The 20,023-nt window shown below is 35.2% G+C and overlaps 2 protein-coding genes across 7 annotated transcripts in view; both read right to left on the reverse strand.

The window, feature by feature from the left end:
* Nucleotides 1–224: 224 nt before the first annotated feature.
* Nucleotides 225–10,309, reverse strand: LOC106063237 (methyl-CpG-binding domain protein 4-like). Of its 2 annotated transcripts, none has more exons than XM_056025341.1 (6): nt 9,986–10,309; nt 6,508–6,937; nt 4,688–4,840; nt 3,300–3,403; nt 2,483–2,583; nt 225–1,823 (listed from the first exon to the last, which is right to left on the reverse strand). In XM_056025341.1, the coding sequence occupies exons 2-5, from the start codon at nt 6,920–6,922 to the stop codon at nt 2,497–2,499; spliced, it is 759 nt and encodes a 252-aa protein (XP_055881316.1). In that variant the 5' UTR covers nt 6,923–6,937; nt 9,986–10,309; the 3' UTR covers nt 225–1,823; nt 2,483–2,496. The 2 variants fall into 2 exon arrangements, with proteins under 2 accessions (XP_055881316.1, XP_055881315.1); XM_056025340.1 differs by having other exon boundaries at nt 10,055–10,306.
* A 5,029-nt stretch (nt 10,310–15,338) lies between these two features.
* The window catches only part of LOC106050835 (uncharacterized), a 47,835-nt gene continuing 43,150 nt past the window's right edge, over nt 15,339–20,023 (reverse strand). For 3 of the 5 annotated variants that reach the window (XM_056027843.1, XM_056027842.1, XM_056027844.1), the window contains exons 12-14: nt 19,286–19,404; nt 18,269–18,670; nt 15,340–16,035 (exon numbers count right to left, since the gene is read on the reverse strand). In XM_056027843.1, coding sequence (XP_055883818.1) covers nt 15,631–16,035; nt 18,269–18,670; nt 19,286–19,404 — 926 coding nt within the window. In that variant the 3' untranslated portion in view covers nt 15,340–15,630. Of the gene's footprint in view, nt 16,036–18,268; nt 18,671–19,285; nt 19,405–20,023 lie in introns of all 5 variants that reach the window. The other 2 variants (XM_056027846.1, XM_056027845.1) reach the window with 1 other exon arrangement.

Consider the following 20,023-nt stretch of genomic DNA (forward strand, 5'->3'; position numbering starts at 1 on the left):
TTGATAAGCTAATGTTTTCTTTTAAAAAGTATTTTTATATTTTGCTTGTTTTTTTTTCTTGATTTTGATAGCTCCAAAGGAAGATAGAATTTTCAAGGTCTATTACACTACCATTAATTACAGTAACAGATGATGCATTTAAAAACATTGAAAACTGAAACCAAATGTTCAGACACCAGCAAAGAAACAAAAAAATTATTTAGTTATTTTTAATGGGGAAAAAATGCTGTGAAGGCGAATATAGCTCATAGGAAATAAAAAACATTTTCATAAATTCTGTGTTTAAATTTGTAATTAATATATCATATTTTAAAAATACCAATAAGCAATCAATAAAACAATCAAACTAAGTGATCACAAGATAAAAAGAAACAAAACATAGCATTTGTGCACCTTTTTTTGTGTGTAATAATTAAAAAACAATTTGAAATGAGCTGCTTGAGTTGTTTGATCAAACAGATTTCTTGGAATGAAAGAACAGCTCTAAAAAATACAAACCAATCTGCACAAAACAAAATCTTATGAAGCAGACTTCTGCTCACTTTGACATATGCAAAAGAAAAGTTATTTTTCAACAAATTTTGTCCGTGTCTGAGAATTAAAACAAAAATCAAAGAAAATACCTAGACATTTAAATTGTAATTTCCTTAAACCATAATGATTGATAAATATAGCTGCTAAATCAAAATAATTGTGACCAAGTTAATAATCATACAGAGTTTTAACATTTAGAACCACTGTTTGGCCTTTTTAAAGACTACTTTCAATTGTCTTTATAAGGAAATTTAGTCAGTCAAGCTTGCATGTTTAAATATCAAACTGTATTGTTTAGCAGTGTACAATAGAAATTTCAAATGTATTTGTACATCTGGCAACCAAACATTAATAAATGTACCCTATTTGTTACATTTGTTTAACAAATCAAATACTAAATGGACGTGTTTTCAGGCAATTTAACCAAAAAGAATAAAAAATACAATCAATATAAAACAAATAAATAAAATACAGACTTCAAAGCGGTGGACAGCAGATCTGAGGTAAAAAAAAATCAAGCTCAACTACATGCTTGATTAAAAAAACATTTTTTTTTACAGCCTTGAATTAAATTTTAATGAACAGTAAGATGTCCAGATTTAGTAAGGCTGCCTCATTATCATTCACAACTTAAAGGTATAGGTATATATAATGACATAGTGCAGAAGTCTGTTTTAAAAAAAAACACAAACATTTTCAATTTCCATTTGAATATCAAGAATCAAACATTCTCAGAGACTCATCTGCTTACCATACTTCACCTTTACATTATCAGAGGATTTTATTGCTCCCAACATGTATAGACAAAAATAAAACCAAAAAAAGGGTTTTGAAAAGAATTCTCATTCATAATTTGTGTTCATGTTAAAACACAGTAAAGTAACAGTAATGACAGCTCGCCAATGAAATAAAATTAAAGCACTGCTTTAAGAAAATAGTCAAATCCAAAAAAAAACAAAAAAAACTGATGATTTCACAATTTCATTATAACATAAATCATCTTCTTTTTTGAAGTAACGTCTGTATTATATAAGATAAATTTGATTTAAAAAAATTAAAAATAAAAGAACAATGATCACGTCAGCTGCCAGCAATTGATTTATATAACAACTTAAAATATTGTCAAATGTGATAAATAATGGACTAGAAAATATGAAAACATAGGAAGACAAACATTCAGAGAAAGTAGACATATCAAATAGGAGCAAGTTCACAATAAAACAACTCAACAATCTCTAAGGACTTGCAGACTGGTGTTGCAACTTCTAAAGATTCTGTGTCCATCAACACTGGGAATGTGAAGAAAAAAAAAATTACATTTTGCATTGAAGAATTTTATTAAGATATGAAGTAGTAACTTTGATGAGAACTATTTTACAATCTAATGTTTCTGATGTATTCATTGCAAGCATATACTACCTTCTTATCTTATCTTACAAAATACAGAGGTTACTTCAAAAAAGAAGATGATTACGTTCTACAAATGTTCTAGGTCAATCAACTCTTGCATGTTAATCAATGACTTAAATTCTGCTAAGTCATTGGTTTTCCTGGCTGACTCAGGCAGCCCATTTCAAGTTATGAGCTTTACATAATGTTGTCTCATGTTTTTTTTTGTTTTGTTTTACATGTTTCAGATGTTTTTTCAGATTTGATGATAATTACACCTTAGTCCAAACCTCCTACAGAATGGGAGGATTGGGGTGGGCAGGGTTTGAACCTGAGATGATTGAGATGGCATTCCAGAGCACATTCACACCCCCATGTGGCCATCAATAGAACACTATTGTGTGAATAGTATTATCCCAGCTCACACATGTATTAAAACAGATTTTTGGTTTAGATAAATTTGTTAAAAAAACATAATTCTAAAGAAAAAAAACTTTGCTCATTATAAATGAATATAACTATTATAGTTGTTTTTTTCATGAAAAAAAATCCCTCTTACCAGCAGTGCTCAACTTATTTGATAGGCATCAAACCAAATCGTTCACTATTTGACTTTAACCAATGACAGTAACGTTTCAACTTCTTATCAGATGGTTCAACCTATTTAAAGTAAAAATCAAATAAATAGATGGGAAATGTCATGGGAACATCAAGACTGTAAATATAGGTCAGGCTGACTTCTCTGGAGGGGCAGAGTCCAGAAACTTGTCAACCATCAAACTTTACAAGTGTTACAATGGAATGGATTGGTGAAAACATTTTTGTATTTTCAAAAGTGAAAACTGATGACCAAAAGTCTAAGTCTGCCAAGTTATTGGTTTTCCTGGCAGACTCAGGCAACCCAAATGTCTAAGTCTGCCTAGGAATCTTTGTTAAAGTCAAGAGATAACAGAGTTCTTCTGAATGAAATAAAACAGTTTCATTCCTCAAGTAGAAATCATGAAAAGATTCAACACATGCTGTATAACAATATTATGTCATTTCAATAACAGATTCACACAATGAGACTTAACAAGAAGCTTCAAACTTACTGACTGTCTTCCCTTGTATATATATTTATATATAATCTCTATAACATTAGCTTCTCCAACATGCAGCAAAGAAAAAGAATTTTTTATTGCTTATTTTTAACTTCCTTTGCCATTTTTAGTTCTAATAGGAAAATTAGAATTGTTTATACAATAAAAATAAAGCTGACCATCTCTTATCATGTGACAATTTGTTAGCTTATTTTCTCTAACTTGTGATTACTTTCATGACATGCATTCAATTAATGAAAAGACAGCGATGATAATAACATTTAATTTTGCAAATACCTGCAACCATTCGTTCATACAAAATATCCTGTAAGAATCATTGCCATATGGTCCGATCCCTTTCAGCTCTATTGGATATGTCCACTTCTTGGTCAAGTAATCATCTGGAGTATATTAGAAAAAAAAAGTAAAAGCAAGTTATATTATTAAACTGAAATCTAGCTTTCTGGGACAATGCAGCGCCCAGCAACGAGGTAAAAACGTGCTAGAGGAGACAATTAAGCCAATAGGGAAAAAAGACAGAACCCCCACTGAAGTGCATAAGGAACCAAGTCCATAGCTATAGCTCAGGTGTCACTATTCACAGTTTCTTAAGGGGCCTTGAGAGAACCCACATGAATGATGTAGCACAGAGGAGAAATATGGTGGAGTTTCCCAGGTTGGAATACAAGCCATTGGCAATAGTGAAATAACAAATTGCATCTGCTTAGATTCCTTCCAGATAGAACAGTTTGTTCAGAGAGGCAGATGGAGAGGCGATACCATTGGCCTAGAGTTTCAAGGGTCTTCAACTCAACTCTTAGGACAGTTACTGAGAAGAAGAAGGAATCTAACTTAAGTTTCCATTGATCAGTGTTAATATAAGCAACTAAATGTCCCTTTCACACAGCCAAATGTCCCTTTCATACAGCCAAATGTCACTTCCAAGCAACTAAATGCCACTTTCACACAACCAAATGCCACTTCCAAGCAACTAAATGTCCCTTTCACACAACCAAATGTCACTTCCAAGCAACTAAATGCCACTTTCACACAACCAAATGCCACTTCCAAGCAACTAAATGTCCCTTTCACACAACCAAATGTCACTTCCAAGCAACTAAATGCCACTTTCACACAACCAAATGTCACTTCCAAGCAACTAAATGCTACTTTCACACAGCCAAATGTCCCTTTCACACAACCAAATGTCACTTCCAAGCAACTAAATGCCACTTTCACACAACCAAATGCCACTTCCAAGCAACTAAATGTCCCTTTCACACAACCAAATGTCACTTCCAAGCAACTAAATGCCACTTTCACACAACCAAATGTCACTTCCAAGCAACTAAATGCTACTTTCACACAGCCAAATGTCCCTTTCATACAGCCAAATGTCACTTCCAAGCAACTAAATGTCACTTTCACACAACCAAATGTCACTTCCAAGCAACTAAATGTCACTTTCAGACAACTAAATGTCACTTTCAGACAACTAAATGTCCCTATCACACAGCCAAATGTCACTTCCAAGCAACTAAATGTCACTTTCAGACAACTAAATGTCCCTATCACACAGCCAAATGTCACTTTCTTAGAAAACCTTAATATTTTTTGGATGTTGACAAACGAATAAATTAGAAACAGTTCAAGACATCTGTCTCACATTTTAAAAAAAGTCTTACTTGAAAAGTTAATGATGGCCTCAGCTTTTTGATAATTGTGACCAATGGGAAATATAAAATGAGCCACTTGATTCAGGTCAGCTTGGGATGCTAACTCTGGAGTCGGCCAATGGTTTAAAATTTTCCAAACCACAGGAACAACTTTCTGATGAGCTTTAAGTACAGTAAAAAAAAACCAACAACACTCTGTGTTAAATCATATTTTTAAAAATGTAAAAAACAAACACTTGGTCTACATATGTTACAAATTATTTTGCTGTGGCTGAAATGATCAGCATTTTACATACTTGTAAGTGGGAAGCGTGGTCAAGAGGCTAAGTGCGCTTGAACTTGGCTTGGCTACCTAGAAGGGGGCTCGAGGTTCGACACCCAATTCGGGCAGAGTTGTGTTTACTGAGCGCCTAAAGGCAGCACGGAAAACCAACTCCTAGATACCCCCCCCGTTCCACAAATGAGATTGGACCAAAAGCGCTCTGAGCATGCTATAAGCATAAAAGTAGCGCTATATAAAAGCTATAATAAAAAAAAAAACACAACCCCCCCCCCAAAAAAAAAACAACAAACAAACCACAAAAAAAAAAACAACAAAAAAAACAAAAAAAAAAATACTGAGGCTGAAAGAAGAATTCAAGCATTTGACTCAACCACTGGGTAGCAGATACCAGAAAAGAAGACACAAATGAGCTTGTACTTTTACAAGTCAACACTTTGGCTGGCAAATAGGAGGAACTCCTGAATATTGTGAAAAGACAAAAGCGGAGCTGGTTCAATCATATTTAAGACATGACTCGACTTAAACATTCATTCTTTAAAGTACAGTGGAGGGAGCACGAAGAAAGAGTCGTCCCAAGAATACCTGCCTGGACAATGTAAAAGAATGAACCAGCCTCTCTCTTGTTATCCTGCTAACAACAGCTGCTGACAGGAAAAATTGGAGGGCTTTGGTTACAGCACCTCCTACAACGAAATGAGATGCGAAGGTAAATGTGGAAAGTTAGTCAAGTGAAAAAAAAATTAAAGGAGGTGTCTTCTTTGACAAAAAGTTGTCACAGGAAAAAAACAAGAAATAAAAAAAAAAAGATATTTATCTTATATAATACAGACGTTACTTCAAAAAAGAAGATGATTACGTCCTACACATCATGCATCTAGTCATGCATATTAACCAATGACTTAAATTCTGCCAAGTCACTGGTTTTCCTGGCTAGCTCAGGCAACCCATTCCATGCTCTAATAGCACTAGGGAAGAAGGATTATTTGTACAAATTTGTCCTAGCATTTTGGCTAGATAATTAAAAACAAACTTAGTTCTCTTGTGTGTATATTGGGATGTTACCATAAAAACATGTTATCATAGAGGAGATGATGTTAGTTTAAATCCTGGTGAAGACTGGGATTTTTTTATTGTGGTTACATCAAAATCTATTCATCCAGTACAAACTGGGATTTTTTATTTTGGGATCTTGGGCGCCTCTGAGTCCACCCAGCTCCAATGGGTACCTGACATTTGTTGGGGAAAAGTAAAGGTGGTTGGTCGTTGTGGTGGCCACAAGATACCCTCATAGGTTACAGAAACAGATGACCTTTACATCAACTGCCCTATAGACCGAATGATCTGAAAGGGAACTTTACTTTCTTTTCTTTTTACTTAAAAACAAAACAGCTTTCTGCTTGGTATCCAGCTGCTTTTCTAACTTCAACTGAGGTGGTCTTCATTGTGGTTACATCAGAATCTATTTATCCAATATAAACAAATGATAGGCTTACAACCCTACATTAACAGTACTCTATCCTGGACCTCACAAGATAACTTATATTACCTGTGGTATTCTCCAACAATATCGTAGCTACTAGAAGTTGCCAAGGATTATGATATAAAAGTTCATGCACAAGGAAAAAGGGGGACCTTGGAAGCAGACACGGATTTCTTGCATTATTTATTGTCTGCTTGTCATTGTCTGTTGCATTCATTCTTTTTCTGCAGTCAGGCTCTTCAATGGCAGAGATCACTTTTCTTAGTTTCCTGCCTTCCTGTCTCACCTTTGCTGCTGCATGAGAAAAGATTTTTGAGATTTTTCTGAGTTTAACTGGGGAGTCATTAGCTTCAGATCTATCAAATTGAGTTGATAAAATTGGAGACACACACTGAGAGTGAGCTGGAACAACATCAAATATATCTGCGAAGTGTCGGACAGGAGATTTCAAAGATACTTTGTCAGTAGATCTAGTAGTCATTCTGGTTTTGTCTTTCTGTGCAAGAAAAAAAAATCACCATATTTGTATCAGTGAAAAGGTTCTGTTGTTAAAAACGTGTGTAAGATTTAGGATCTAATCTCATAACTTACAGACATTCCTTCAAAGAAGAAGATAATTACACCCTACGTGTATCCATGGGTCAGTCTAGTCGTGCATGTTAATTAGAGATTTAGACTCTACTATGACTTTGGTTTTCATGGCTGATTCCTCAGACTCTACTATGACTTTGGTTTTCATGGCTGATTCCTCAGACTCTACTATGACTTTGGTTTTCATGGCTGATTCCTTAGACTCTACTATGATTTTGGTTTTCATGGCTGATTCCTCCCACACTCAAAAGGCACTTGATCAAAATAGTTAACAATGCGAACAAACAAGCCATTCGTTTATAGATTTTTTTTAACAGCACAAATTATGATAGTACAGTAAATTTACATAAATGTTAATGTTTTCAAAGTTTAAAGCACATAATGATCATTCAATATTCTTTATACATAATCACACTAGAACAGTGCAGTAATGTACCTGATTCATAATACCTTTGTCTATTTTTTCACCCTCTCCCAATAAAATGGAATAAAAGTACATTTTTAAAGTATGTTTTGAATTATAATGTATATAACATAGAATACAGGATAAGCTTGCCTTGTATTTTGCAAAATAAGATAGATTAATAAATAAAGCTAATAGATGGCTGCCTGGTCAGGACAGCTGTCTGCTATCTGCTCTGGACTTTTGTTTTGATTGTCCTGGGTTTGAACAATCCCCTGTTGTCCTCTGGGACATTTAGACTAGAATGTCTTATCTTATTCTTATTCCCCTTTCAGACCTTGTGGTCTATAGGACAGATGATGCAAAGGTCATCTGTTCCTGTGGCCTACGATTAACGAGGGAGTCATGTGGCCAGCACAATGACCAACCACCTTTACTTTTCCTCAACTAATGTCAGGTACCCATTAGAGCTGGATGGATTCAGAGGAGACAGCTTGCTGCCCAATGAGGCAGCACAGAAGGATCTAAGTCTAAGTAAGTAAGGAGTCAGACTGCTCCAGATCTGTAGAAATTTTTTTTTTTAAAGAGACACAATGTATTTGTACATTTTTAAAAACAATGCACAGAGTTGGTGCAAGTGAGTTTTTTGTTTCTTTAGATCATTTGTGTGTGAAGAGCTATTTTAATCAGACTACAACACACTTTTAAGGATCAAAGGGTCAATATCAAAATATAAATAAATATAATATAAAATATAAACAGGGTTCGTAGCGCTCCTAAAAAATGAAGTCTCCTAAAACCCTAAAATTCTCCTAAAATTTTGTTCCCAATATTTTAAAAAAATATAATTTTGCTTATTTTATGCAAAAAATGTGGGGGAAAAAACAACAGCGTAACTAGGCATTCTGAAATGGTTGTTTCCTTTTATTGTTACGACTGAAGACGCGCTAGATTTAGTGTGTAGTGACTATTGACTATAATTAGAGCAATTACCAGCCTAATGCATAGGCTACACCCCTCCGGGCCCTCCCTCACATAAAATCTTCTTTTAACAGTAAGAGTGACTTCACGTGGAAAGTTCGTAAATCATCTAGATCTAGCTATTAATAGTATCTAGAGTTAATTCTTAGTTAGATAATTCCCACCTAACCTGAAAACTCCGTACATTTTAGTCAATTTAATGATCTCGATAATCTAATGTCTAGATTACTCTACAAATACGCTAGATTGTAAATTTAAGTTAAATCACTAGAATCTAAAGAAGATAATTGGCACACAGCCGTGAAAAGTCCACAAATTAGATCTAGACTCTAGTTAAATTGGCCTAAATCACTAGGATTGTAAAGCCGTGATTTTTAGTGACTTAAAATATAGTTAGAATCTATAGAGTCAAGTTGTTACTTGTTTAAAAGATAACTTTCATTACATTTTCTGTGGACATGCCACAGCTGATAATGATGTTTCTGTTCTGGGTGGGATGGCTGCCTGGTCGAGGATGGCTGCCTGGTAGTGAGGTTTGCGCGCTGGACTGTCGTTCGGATTTATCGATGGTCGAGGGTTCAAATCCTGCCCGCTCCCATCCCCCGTCGTCCTGCGGGAGGTTTGGACTAGGAAGTAAACTATCTTCAACTCTGAAGGAACATCCGAAACATGTAAAACATTTTACAAACATTGGCAAGTTCTTTATTATTTCCAAAATCAAGTCTCAATGTATCACACAAACAGACAAGACACACACACACATATGGGTATATATATATATATATATATATCTTAATAATACAGACATTACTTCAAAAAAGAAGATGATTACGTCCTACGCGTCATGCATTCAGCCATGCATATATTAACCAATGACTTAAATTCTGCCAAGTCACTGGTTTTCCTGGCTAGCTCAGGCAACCCATTCCATGCTCTAATAGCACTAGGGAAGAAGGGGTATTAGTACAAATTTGTCCTAACATATGGGACGAGGAATGTGCCTTTATCTTTGTGTCTTTCAGAGTATATTATTAAATTTTGTTTTTGTATTTGAAGATTATGGTTCAGTGTTTTATGTATGATTGCTACTTTACTTTTGAGCCTTCTGTCCTGAAGACTTTCTAAATTTAGTGATTTTACTAAAGGTGTTACTCTAGTCAAATGTGAATATTCGTTTGTTATGAATCTCACTGCTCTATTTTGTGTCTGTTCCAGTTTCTTAATGTTTCTCATTTTACTCACATTGTCACATTACAATACATCAGTGTCATTAGAATGATTAGATCTATTGATCTAGAGTAGTTCTCATACTACTCATACTGATAGTGATACTGTAGAGTAAGAGTGTAGTAAGTAGAATAATTATTATTTATTATGATGGCTTTTGTATCTTCTTGTCTATTTATTATTTTATATATCATACTCATATATACATAGTCGACATAGACTCCACATACGTCACATAGTCATAGATCTACTTATCATACTAGTCATATCATAGGTAAAGTAGTCAATTAAAATTAAATAGAATTATAAAATTATAGATTAATAGTGACAATAGTTACTGACCGTTACTTTTATAGTAGAACACAGTTTAAAAAAAAAGGTACAAATTTAAAAAGATAGCACTTCATTTACTTGAAGTGCAGACTTAGCCTTAGATCTTCTTGCACGGTTCAGTGCATTGGGCGGCAAGCTGTCTCCATAAAATCAGTCTCCAGTAATGTCTGCAGCCTCAAAAATGTCAATTGTTGAAACGAAAATATTTCTAATTTTCCTCTGTTTAAGTTTTTTTCTCTTTTGATCAAAAAGATCAACGAGAGTGGTGTCTATTATCACGGATATCATGTTTGGAAAATGTATTAGCCTACTAGTTTCCAATGTTCCGTCAGAGTTGAAGTTAATCTAAATCCTTTGCTATATTTGGCAATGATGGCCAGTCTAGCGGAAGATGTCACACCAGTACTTTCATCAAGGCAAATAGAATAGGCTTAACATGCATTAATATCCTTCTTTACTTGTTCTTGAATATTAACGTGCAATTTCATAACTCTCGCTTTAACCGTGTTTCGGCTTATTGGCAAATCCTTTATTCTCTGAATGACTTTATCCTTGTTTTGAAAGTCTTCAAACAAATAAGAAGCACATTCTAACATTGTTTCCTTGATGTAATCACCGTCACTTAAAGGTTTTCCATGCTTAGCTATAATTTTTGAAACTTCAAAACTTGCAGCCACTAAGTTAGAAGAACTTTTAACAAAGTTTACAAAAGAACTGGATTGTGAAATCGCTTTTTTTAAACTTATGCCTTATATGTTCTTTTTGCTCATCCTCGGAAATAATTGAACGTTATTAATTATGGTAATTTGAGATTGATTTTTCCAAAAAAAAAAAAAAATTCTTTATATCATCGTCGTCGCGTGCCACACAAAATCGTTTCGCGTGCCACCTTGGGCACGTGTGTCATAGGTTCGCCAGCCCTGTCCTAGCCCAACGAAAAACCGGAGGTGGGGGGGGGGGGGTCAGCGGGCAGGGTATGAACCCGGGACCACCGAGATGGCCTAATGACAGTCCAGTGCTCATACCGCACGACCAGGCAACTATCCCGATCAGACACAAAGATAAAGGCACATTCCTCATTCCATAAGACAAATTTGTACAATTGCTTCTTCTTCCCTAGTGCTATTAGAGCATGGATTGGGTTGCCTGATCTAGCCAGGAAAACCAGTGATTTAGCAGAATTTAGGTCATTGGCTAATATGCAAGACTAAATGCACGACGCGTAGGACGTAATCATCTTCTTTTTTGAAGTAACGTCTGTTTATATAGGATAAGATAAGACAGCCATCCAGTAGGTATAGGCACAAAGAGAAATGCACATGCTTTATTCCATGTTTGAACAAGTTCGCCTACTCCTTTCATAGTGCCATTAAATGTTTTTGGAAAATGGAATGGGTTGCCTGAAACAGCCATGAAAACCAGCGACTTTAGAAGAGCTAAATTTAAGTCTGCACAATAACGTGATGACTAGATTAATAACCTACTTAAACACGTACTTATCTTCTCTTTTAAAGTTTATGTTATTTGAATATTCCGGTGTTATAATAAGGCTTGTCAGAAGATTAACGAGGAGAGCAGTCGTTTGTGTGGATAGGCAGCCCCAGCTGCGACCTACATATTTTGCCACATATCAACGCAGACATAAGCATTTAGACCAGGGGCTCTCAACCTGTGGATCGCGACCCCCTTTGGGGGTCGAATGACCATCTGCCAGGTCTCGCCTAATACCACCGGAAAATTAGATTTTTTTTTGTTGCTATTTTTCATCGGAAGCTTTTTCTTGGCTTCTAACGTGTTGTAACAACTTAGTAACAAGCATAACTGTAGTAATTGTAGCCTTCTATAGCTGATTTACACTTATATTGGTAATGCTATAGGAATGGAGATTATTCAGATTACATAAATGCATAGACGCTCATTCTCAATGACAACACATTAACAATTTAAAAAAAAAACAATTATTAAATCAATTAGTCGTAATTAATTAATTTAGTTTTAATATAGAAAATGGACTAAGCTAAGGGGAGAGAAACCTTGTGTAAAGACTTCTGGCGACTGGAATTAAAAGACAGCTAGAGTAAAATAAAATATTTAAGTGTTAATGTAAAGATTATTTCAAAGACTGAAAGCGAATGTCAAGATCATATTATATCAAAGACTGTGTGTATATTAATCAATTATAAAGAAAACTGTGTAATGGATTTAGTCAAAAGGAGCCATATATGTTGAAGCTATCCCAAGAACCCGAACTTTCCTGAGAGTAAGCTGCTCTCACTCTGACTGATGCCTTACCAGAGATAGCCCATGTACTTACCTATGATATAGAAATAGCTGATAAAAAAATTAAAAGAACAAAGTCGCTGCTTAGGAGTCCACAAAGAAAAAATACACCGCGCAGTCGACTAGTGGCTTACCCCGAGGAATGGTGCAATGGAAAGATTCCCTGGAAAAACGATGAAGTCGTATGCCCATGTTCAGGCAAAAGCAACTATGTTGTGCAGTGGTTCCCAAACTTGATTGTCCCGTAGGCCCCTTGCCATGTTTTCTGGTTTTCGGTAGACCCCCCTATTTAATGCATTTATTTGCAAATTCATCAGCTCTTTTAGCGGCCCCCCTAAGTCTAAGTAAGTCTAAGTCTGCATCTTGTTATCCACTAATCTCGAACCCACAAACCAAGACATTGTGCTTTACGTCTGCCTCGGGTAGTACACAAAATGGTTCACATCTTTGGTTCTGTTGATGGCGATGTGCAGCACTGAATAGCAACAATATTTTAAATCTTCAAACATTTTATTTAGTTCAATCTTCACACATGTATGTAGTTCAATCTTCACACATGTATGTAGTTCAATCTTCACACATGTATGCTATTTAGTTCAATCTTCATACATGTATGTAGTTCAATCTTCACACATGTATGTAGTTCAATCTTCACACATGTATGCTATTTAGTTCAATCTTCATACATGTATGTAGTTCAATCTTCACACATGTATGTAGTTCAATCTTCACACATGTATGCTATTTAGTTCAATCTTCATACATGTATGTAGTTCAATCTTCACTTATGTATTTAGTTCAATCTTCACACATGTAGGCTATTTAGTTCAATCTCCACACATGTAGGCTATTTAGTTCATTCTTCACACATGTATTTAGTTCAATATTCACTCATGTATTTAGTTCAATCTTCACACGTGTATTTAGTTCAATATTCACACATGCAGGCTATTTAGTTCAATGTATTTAGTTCAATTTTCACACATGTATTTAGTTCAATTTTCACACATGTATTTGGTTCAATCTTCGCACATGTATTTAGTTCAATCTTCACACATGTATTTAGTTCAATCTTCACTTATGTATTTAGTTCAATCTTCACACATGTATTTAGTTCAATATTCACACATGTATTTAGTTCAATCTTCACTCATGTATTTAGTTCAATCTTCACTCATGTATTTAGTTCAATCTTCACACATGTATTTAGTTCAATCTTCACTCATGTATTTAGTTCAATCTTCACTTATGTATTTAGTTCAATCTTCACACATGTATTTAGTTCAATATTCACACATGTATTTAGTTCAATCTTCACTCATGTATTTAGTTCAATCTTCACTCATGTATTTAGTTCAATCTTCACACATGTATTTAGTTCAATCTTCACTCATGTATTTAGTTCAATCTTCACTCATGTATTTAGTTCAATCTTCACTCATGTATTTAGTTCAATCTTCACACATGTATTTAGTTTAATCTTCACATATGTATGTAGTTCAATCTTCACTCATGTATTTAGTTCAATCTTCACACATGTATGTAGTTCAATCTTCGCTCATGTATTTAGTTTAATCTTCGCTCATGTATTTAGTTCAATCTTCACTCATGTATTTAGTTTAATCTTCACTCATGTATTTAGTTCAATCTTCACACATGTATTTAGTTCAATCTTCACACATGTATGTAGTTCAATCTTCGCTCATGTATTTAGTTCAATCTTCACTCATGTATTTAGTTCAATCTTCACACATGTATTTAGTTCAATCTTCACTCATGTATTTAGTTCAATCTTCACTCATGTATTTAGTTCAATCTTCACACATGTATTTAGTTCAATCTTCACTCATGTATTTAGTTCAATCTTCACTCATGTATTTAGTTCAATCTTCACACATGTATTTAGTTCAATCTTCACTCATGTATTTAGTTCAATCTTCACTCATGTATTTAGTTCAATCTTCACTCATGTATTTAGTTCAATCTTCACACGTGTATTTAGTTTAATCTTCACATATGTATGTAGTTCAATCTTCACTCATGTATTTAGTTCAATCTTCACACATGTATGTAGTTCAATCTTCGCTCATGTATTTAGTTTAATCTTCGCTCATGTATTTAGTTCAATCTTCACTCATGTATTTAGTTTAATCTTCACTCATGTATTTAGTTCAATCTTCACACATGTATTTAGTTTAATCTTCACATATGTATGTAGTTCAATCTTCACTCATGTATTTAGTTCAATCTTCACACATGTATGTAGTTCAATCTTCGCTCATGTATTTAGTTTAATCTTCGCTCATGTATTTAGTTCAATCTTCACTCATGTATTTAGTTTAATCTTCACTCATGTATTTAGTTCAATCTTCACACATGTATTTAGTTCAATCTTCACACATGTATGTAGTTCAATCTTCGCTCATGTATTTAGTTCAATCTTCACTCATGTATTTAGTTCAATCTTCACACATGTATTTAGTTCAATCTTCACTCATGTATTTAGTTCAATCTTCACTCATGTATTTAGTTCAATCTTCACACATGTATTTAGTTCAATCTTCACTCATGTATTTAGTTCAATCTTCACTCATGTATTTAGTTCAATCTTCACACATGTATTTAGTTCAATCTTCACTCATGTATTTAGTTCAATCTTCACTCATGTATTTAGTTCAATCTTCACTCATGTATTTAGTTCAATCTTCACACGTGTATTTAGTTTAATCTTCACATATGTATGTAGTTCAATCTTCACTCATGTATTTAGTTCAATCTTCACACATGTATGTAGTTCAATCTTCGCTCATGTATTTAGTTTAATCTTCGCTCATGTATTTAGTTCAATCTTCACTCATGTATTTAGTTTAATCTTCACTCATGTATTTAGTTCAATCTTCACACATGTATTTAGTTCAATCTTCACACATGTATGTAGTTCAATCTTCGCTCATGTATTTAGTTCAATCTTCACTCATGTATTTAGTTCAATCTTCACTCTTGTATTTAGTTCAATCTTCACTCATGTATTTAGTTCAATCTTCACTCATGTATTTAGTTCAATCTTCACTCATGTATTTAGTTTAATCTTCACATATGTAGGCTATTTAGTTCAATCTTCACACATCTAGGCTATTTAGTTCAATCTTCACACATGTAGGCTATTTAGTTCAATCTTCACACACGTATTTATCTCAATCTTCACACATGTAGGCTATTTAGTCCAATCTTCACTCTCGTATTTAATTCAATCTCCACTCAAATATTTACTTCAATCTTCATTTATGAATTTAGTTTAATATTCACTCATTTATTTAATTTAACATTCACTCACGCATCTAGTTCAATCTTCATTCATGTATTGATTTCCAAATTCATACACGAGTGTTCTCGTTAATTTGAGTAAGAGCTGCATTTACACTTGTAGCTGAGGTCAAGTCGGAACATGGCACGATCAACGAAGGAGGGACAACACTTAAAGCAGCAGAAGTATCTTCATCCACTACAACATGACAGCTAACACCAGCCGTAGCAATAGACACCGTCTCACAGCTACTGTTATCAAACATAAAGTCCCTCAAATCAACAAAATACGGAGAAGTTGGTGCAGCATTTGTTGTCTGTTGCACGTTGGACGTATCTGTCCCAACTTCTCCAAAGATATTCTCCAGCCAGCCTGGGTTGTTTCGTTCGTAAAGAACAGACGATTTGATGGCTTCAACAAGTTCTAATCCTTTATGTAAAGTTCGAATGTTTTCTTGTAATAGTGGAAGTCGACTCTGTTTAAAAAAATAGGAATAATAAGGTTATCAATGTAAGAGAAACAAAACAAAAATTGATCACGTGCTGACCAGTCAGACGATGAGAATACAATATGATTATGTTTTGTTTTTGCGTGGGTGTGTGTGAAACTCGGGCTGACACACGTGTAGTGTGTAAGAAGAGAGTATTTCTCTTCGATTGAGGAAGTTATTGTATGATTAATTTGTGATTTCATTTTTGGATTATTGCTTAAGTAATTCTTTTACATGGGATTATTAATTCGTTGCATCGGACTAATACTGCTTCAGAGAAGAGTGCGGAGGCCGGACAGTTGGTGAGTTCTTTAGAGCAGTGTTTCTCAAACTGTGATCCGCGGACCGCCAGGGGTTGACATGACGCCTCAAGGGGGTCCACAGAAAGATGAAAATTGTATACAATTAAGCTAACTTCACTAAAAGCTTTTTCACTTAGGTGTCCGTGGACACGTTTTGACTATTTAAAGGGGTCCCCGGCAGTGGTGTAGCTAGGATTTTCCATCGTTTGGGGGTCCGGCGGCCTCTTTAGAGGCCGCTGCATTTTGATATTCGATATCATGACATGAGATAATGGTGCAATATTTAATGTAAAAAATTTGAACACTCATTAAGGGGAGGGGGGGAGGGGCGGGGGATTTTAACCTCCTTCCCCATCATAGCTACGCCACTGGTCCCGGGTCAAAAAAATTTGAGAAACTCTGCATTAGAGCCCTAAACTTATATGTTTCCTTCAAAGAATACTAACACTTTTGAAGCTATCTATATTTTACATGCACTTTAGTATTGTCCTCTTGTTGTATTATTAGAAAGAGATGAAATTTAAATTGAGCTCTTTGTCTTTGGAAGAAGTCTCGGGCCCCAATATGTGTTGACCCTAAATATAGAACTGTTTGTGAAAACACGGGCTCTAGGGCATAATCACATATGGCACAGGATAGCGATGCGGAGGCAAGATAACTTTACTGACTTACAAGATCTTTTTTTTTGGGGGGGGGGGGGATCAGAATGGTCTTAGCAGATGTTAACACTGATACCTAGTCGCCGTAAGTCCTGCTATTATATGTTACGTGTCATGTTTATCATTACCTTGACCTTGACCTATCCCTTAGTCTGTTGGACCGTTGGGGCACCAGGCAAGACTTATCGACCGTCTTTCTCCATTTTCCTTTTTTTTTTTGCCTTGTTTAGAACCTCTCTCAATGGCAGGCTCGTCCATTATTTAATGTTGTCCTCCCATCGCTTTTTCTGTCTGCCTCTTCTTCTTTTCCTGGCACTGTTCCCTGAAGAAAGGTCTTTGCGAGCCCCGTAGATGTTGTAATGTGGCCATAGGTTTTAAGCTTTCGTCTTTTTACAATAGTTAGCAGGTCGTCATGGGCTCCGATCGCTGCAGTAACCCTGTCTCTGATTTCTTGGTTTGTGATGCGGTCTTTGAATGTGATGCCTAGGATCCTTCTGTAGCATCTCAATTCCATTGCTAGGATCCTCCTCTCAAGCTCTGCAGTCAGCGTCCAAGACTCGCAAGCATATAAGATTGTGGCCATGACCAGAGAGCGCATCAGTCTGATTTTGGTGCCGAGGGCTAAGCCCTTATCTTTCCATATTATTTTAAGTTTTGAAAGGGCTGCTGTGGACTGTGCTATTCGGGCCTATAGTTCGGGTTTTGCTCCCTCATCTGAGACAATAGCTCCGAGGTATTTGAAGCTGTTAACACTAGTCAGTTTTTCACCTACAAAACTGATGCCTCTTTTAAAGCCCTGATGGCTATTGGTCATTGGTTTATCATTACAGAATTAAAAAAAAATAGTAAAGTTCCCCGTTTAGAACTTGCGATCTATAGGGCAGACGATGTAAAGTTCATCTGTTTCTGTTGCCCACGGTTAAAGAGGGTGTCATGTGGCCAGCGCTATGACCCACCGTTTTTACTTTTCCCCAACTATTAGAGCTGGACTCAGAGGGGCCCTAAAGATCCCGAAATTAAAAATCCCATTCTTCATCAGGAGTCGAACCCGGGATTCCCCGGTTCGGATGTTAAGCGCATAACCTCATTAACAGCGCCACCCCTTAAAGAATAGACTTAATTACTCAGATTTGTTGAATACGCATTTTGTGTTCGTTTATTTTGTGAGTGCCTGCCAGAAAAAAGAAATCGAAAAGTCCAAAAGATAATCTAGTTACAAATAACAATAGGTTTATAGTCTACTGAGTCACTACTTACATTATATAGGGTTTTGTCTTTATTCGTAAGTGCGTGAATCTTCAGAAGAAACTCTGGCAGACTATTTGGAATTTGAAAGGTGAAAGGTGACTTCAAATATTTAAACTGCGTGTGGGTATTCCCGAAATAAATGTTGATGACTTTATCTCGAGACAGGCCGTCCGTGAAGATATATTTCACGCAGTTTAAAAATTGTTCATCTTCCGGTCTCAACATTTTATCTCCGGCTTTGTATAAATTGAGTTCCAGGAGAGCTTCTAGCAGTTTCTGGGCCCTCAGTGAGTTGACGAAGATGATATGATCAGAGTTGGTGACGCGGTTGAGGAACCAAGAGTAGGGGAAATCAAAATTATGAATGTCCTTTGATCTATGGGAGTACGCAACTCGACAGTGACAGTGAAGCTGAAACGAAACAAACAATCGATTAGACATTGTTCAAAGCTCATAAGCACACTAAAAAAACTCTTTTTAAGTATTTTCTTTCCTTAACACGGTGACTGATTTATACAGCTCTATCTCCTGTTAACTGTTTTCATAGTGAATAGACAAAATCTATTTTTGACACTTTGGCAAAAAGAAGAAATAAGAGCGGCTACTCCAAAGGATATAACATTTTGGTATTATATCTGTTATTTCCCCTGGAATACATTTTTGTTTTAATCAGTACTTCTTCCTGCTTTTTGCTTCAGGGCACGACCTGGCCTAAATAGTGCCGATGTGCCAAAAACCAAAAAATATCAAAATATATCTTTTGGCTTCCAATGTCGAGGCTTTTACTGGATTTTCTAGTGTAGCTAGCCCTGAATTCATATACCAAAATTGTAACGTAAATCAATCTCTTAATTAATTTTTAACTGTAAACACACAATAGAAGACACAAGGAAGTAATAATCTTCTTTTATGAAGTAACGTCTGTACTATATAAGATAAGATAAGATAAGAAGTATTTGATAATTGCAATGCTATTTAAACGTCAAAAAAGCTTCATTGTTTAAACAATTATAAACTTTTGCTTACCTCCAAATAGTCCACCAAACATTCAACCACGGTCACGTGATCACAATGATCGTCTGCTGACATAATGTACAGATTTTTGGTTGACAACTCAGCTGGATTAGGCTTAAGCTCTACCCAATCTGACACAAAAATTTGATAATATAAATTGCACGTAAAAAGACTGGAGAAAAGTCATTAAGTATAACTTTATCGTTAAAAAAATTAAATGCAATTATTCTTACAATGGGAGATCTTCTTCTACGGCATACGGCCTAAATTGTTAGCTTGGTATTTTTGGTATATCTGGAAATAGCTATAGCCTTAATTGTTAGCTAGGTCTATTTGGGTGTATCCGGAGATAACAATTGCTTAAATTGTTAGCTAGGTTTATTTGATGTCCGGAGCCTAAATTGTTACATAGGCCTATTTAGTGTATCCGGCGTACAGAAAATCATTATGTCTAAGCCATAGACATAAATAAATATAGACTGAGCGATTAAAGAGTTTTATGAAACGAAAATTTGTGACTTGCAATTTTGTGTACTTTATTATACAGCATTTATGAGCAGTATAAAAGTTAAGTATTCATATCTATTTCAGCCATAACCTATATATTGTAAATAAGGAGGCAGTGTAGTTTTGTTTAATCTCTAAGAATGAAGATCATGCAATTTTTCATAATTCGGAAATCCGAATACAATAGATATACATGTTTTCGAGTTACATGAAGTTACTTCCTTCGACCAGTCTATATTTATT

The sequence above is a fragment of the Biomphalaria glabrata genome, chromosome 4 (assembly GCF_947242115.1).
Source record: "Biomphalaria glabrata chromosome 4, xgBioGlab47.1, whole genome shotgun sequence".
Classification (NCBI taxonomy): Eukaryota; Metazoa; Mollusca; class Gastropoda; family Planorbidae; genus Biomphalaria; species Biomphalaria glabrata.

Coding starts and splice junctions, on each gene's coding strand:
- LOC106063237 (XM_056025341.1), bottom strand. CDS start 6,922: ATGACTACTAGATCTACTGACAAAGTATCTTTGAAATCTCCTGTCCGA. Junction 3,404..4,687: donor GGCCATCATTAACTTTTCAA/GTAAGACTTTTT, acceptor AATATACTCCAG/ATGATTACTTGACCAAGAAG. Junction 2,584..3,299: donor GTATGAACGAATGGTTGCAG/GTATTTGCAAAA, acceptor TACTTTAAATAG/GTTGAACCATCTGATAAGAA.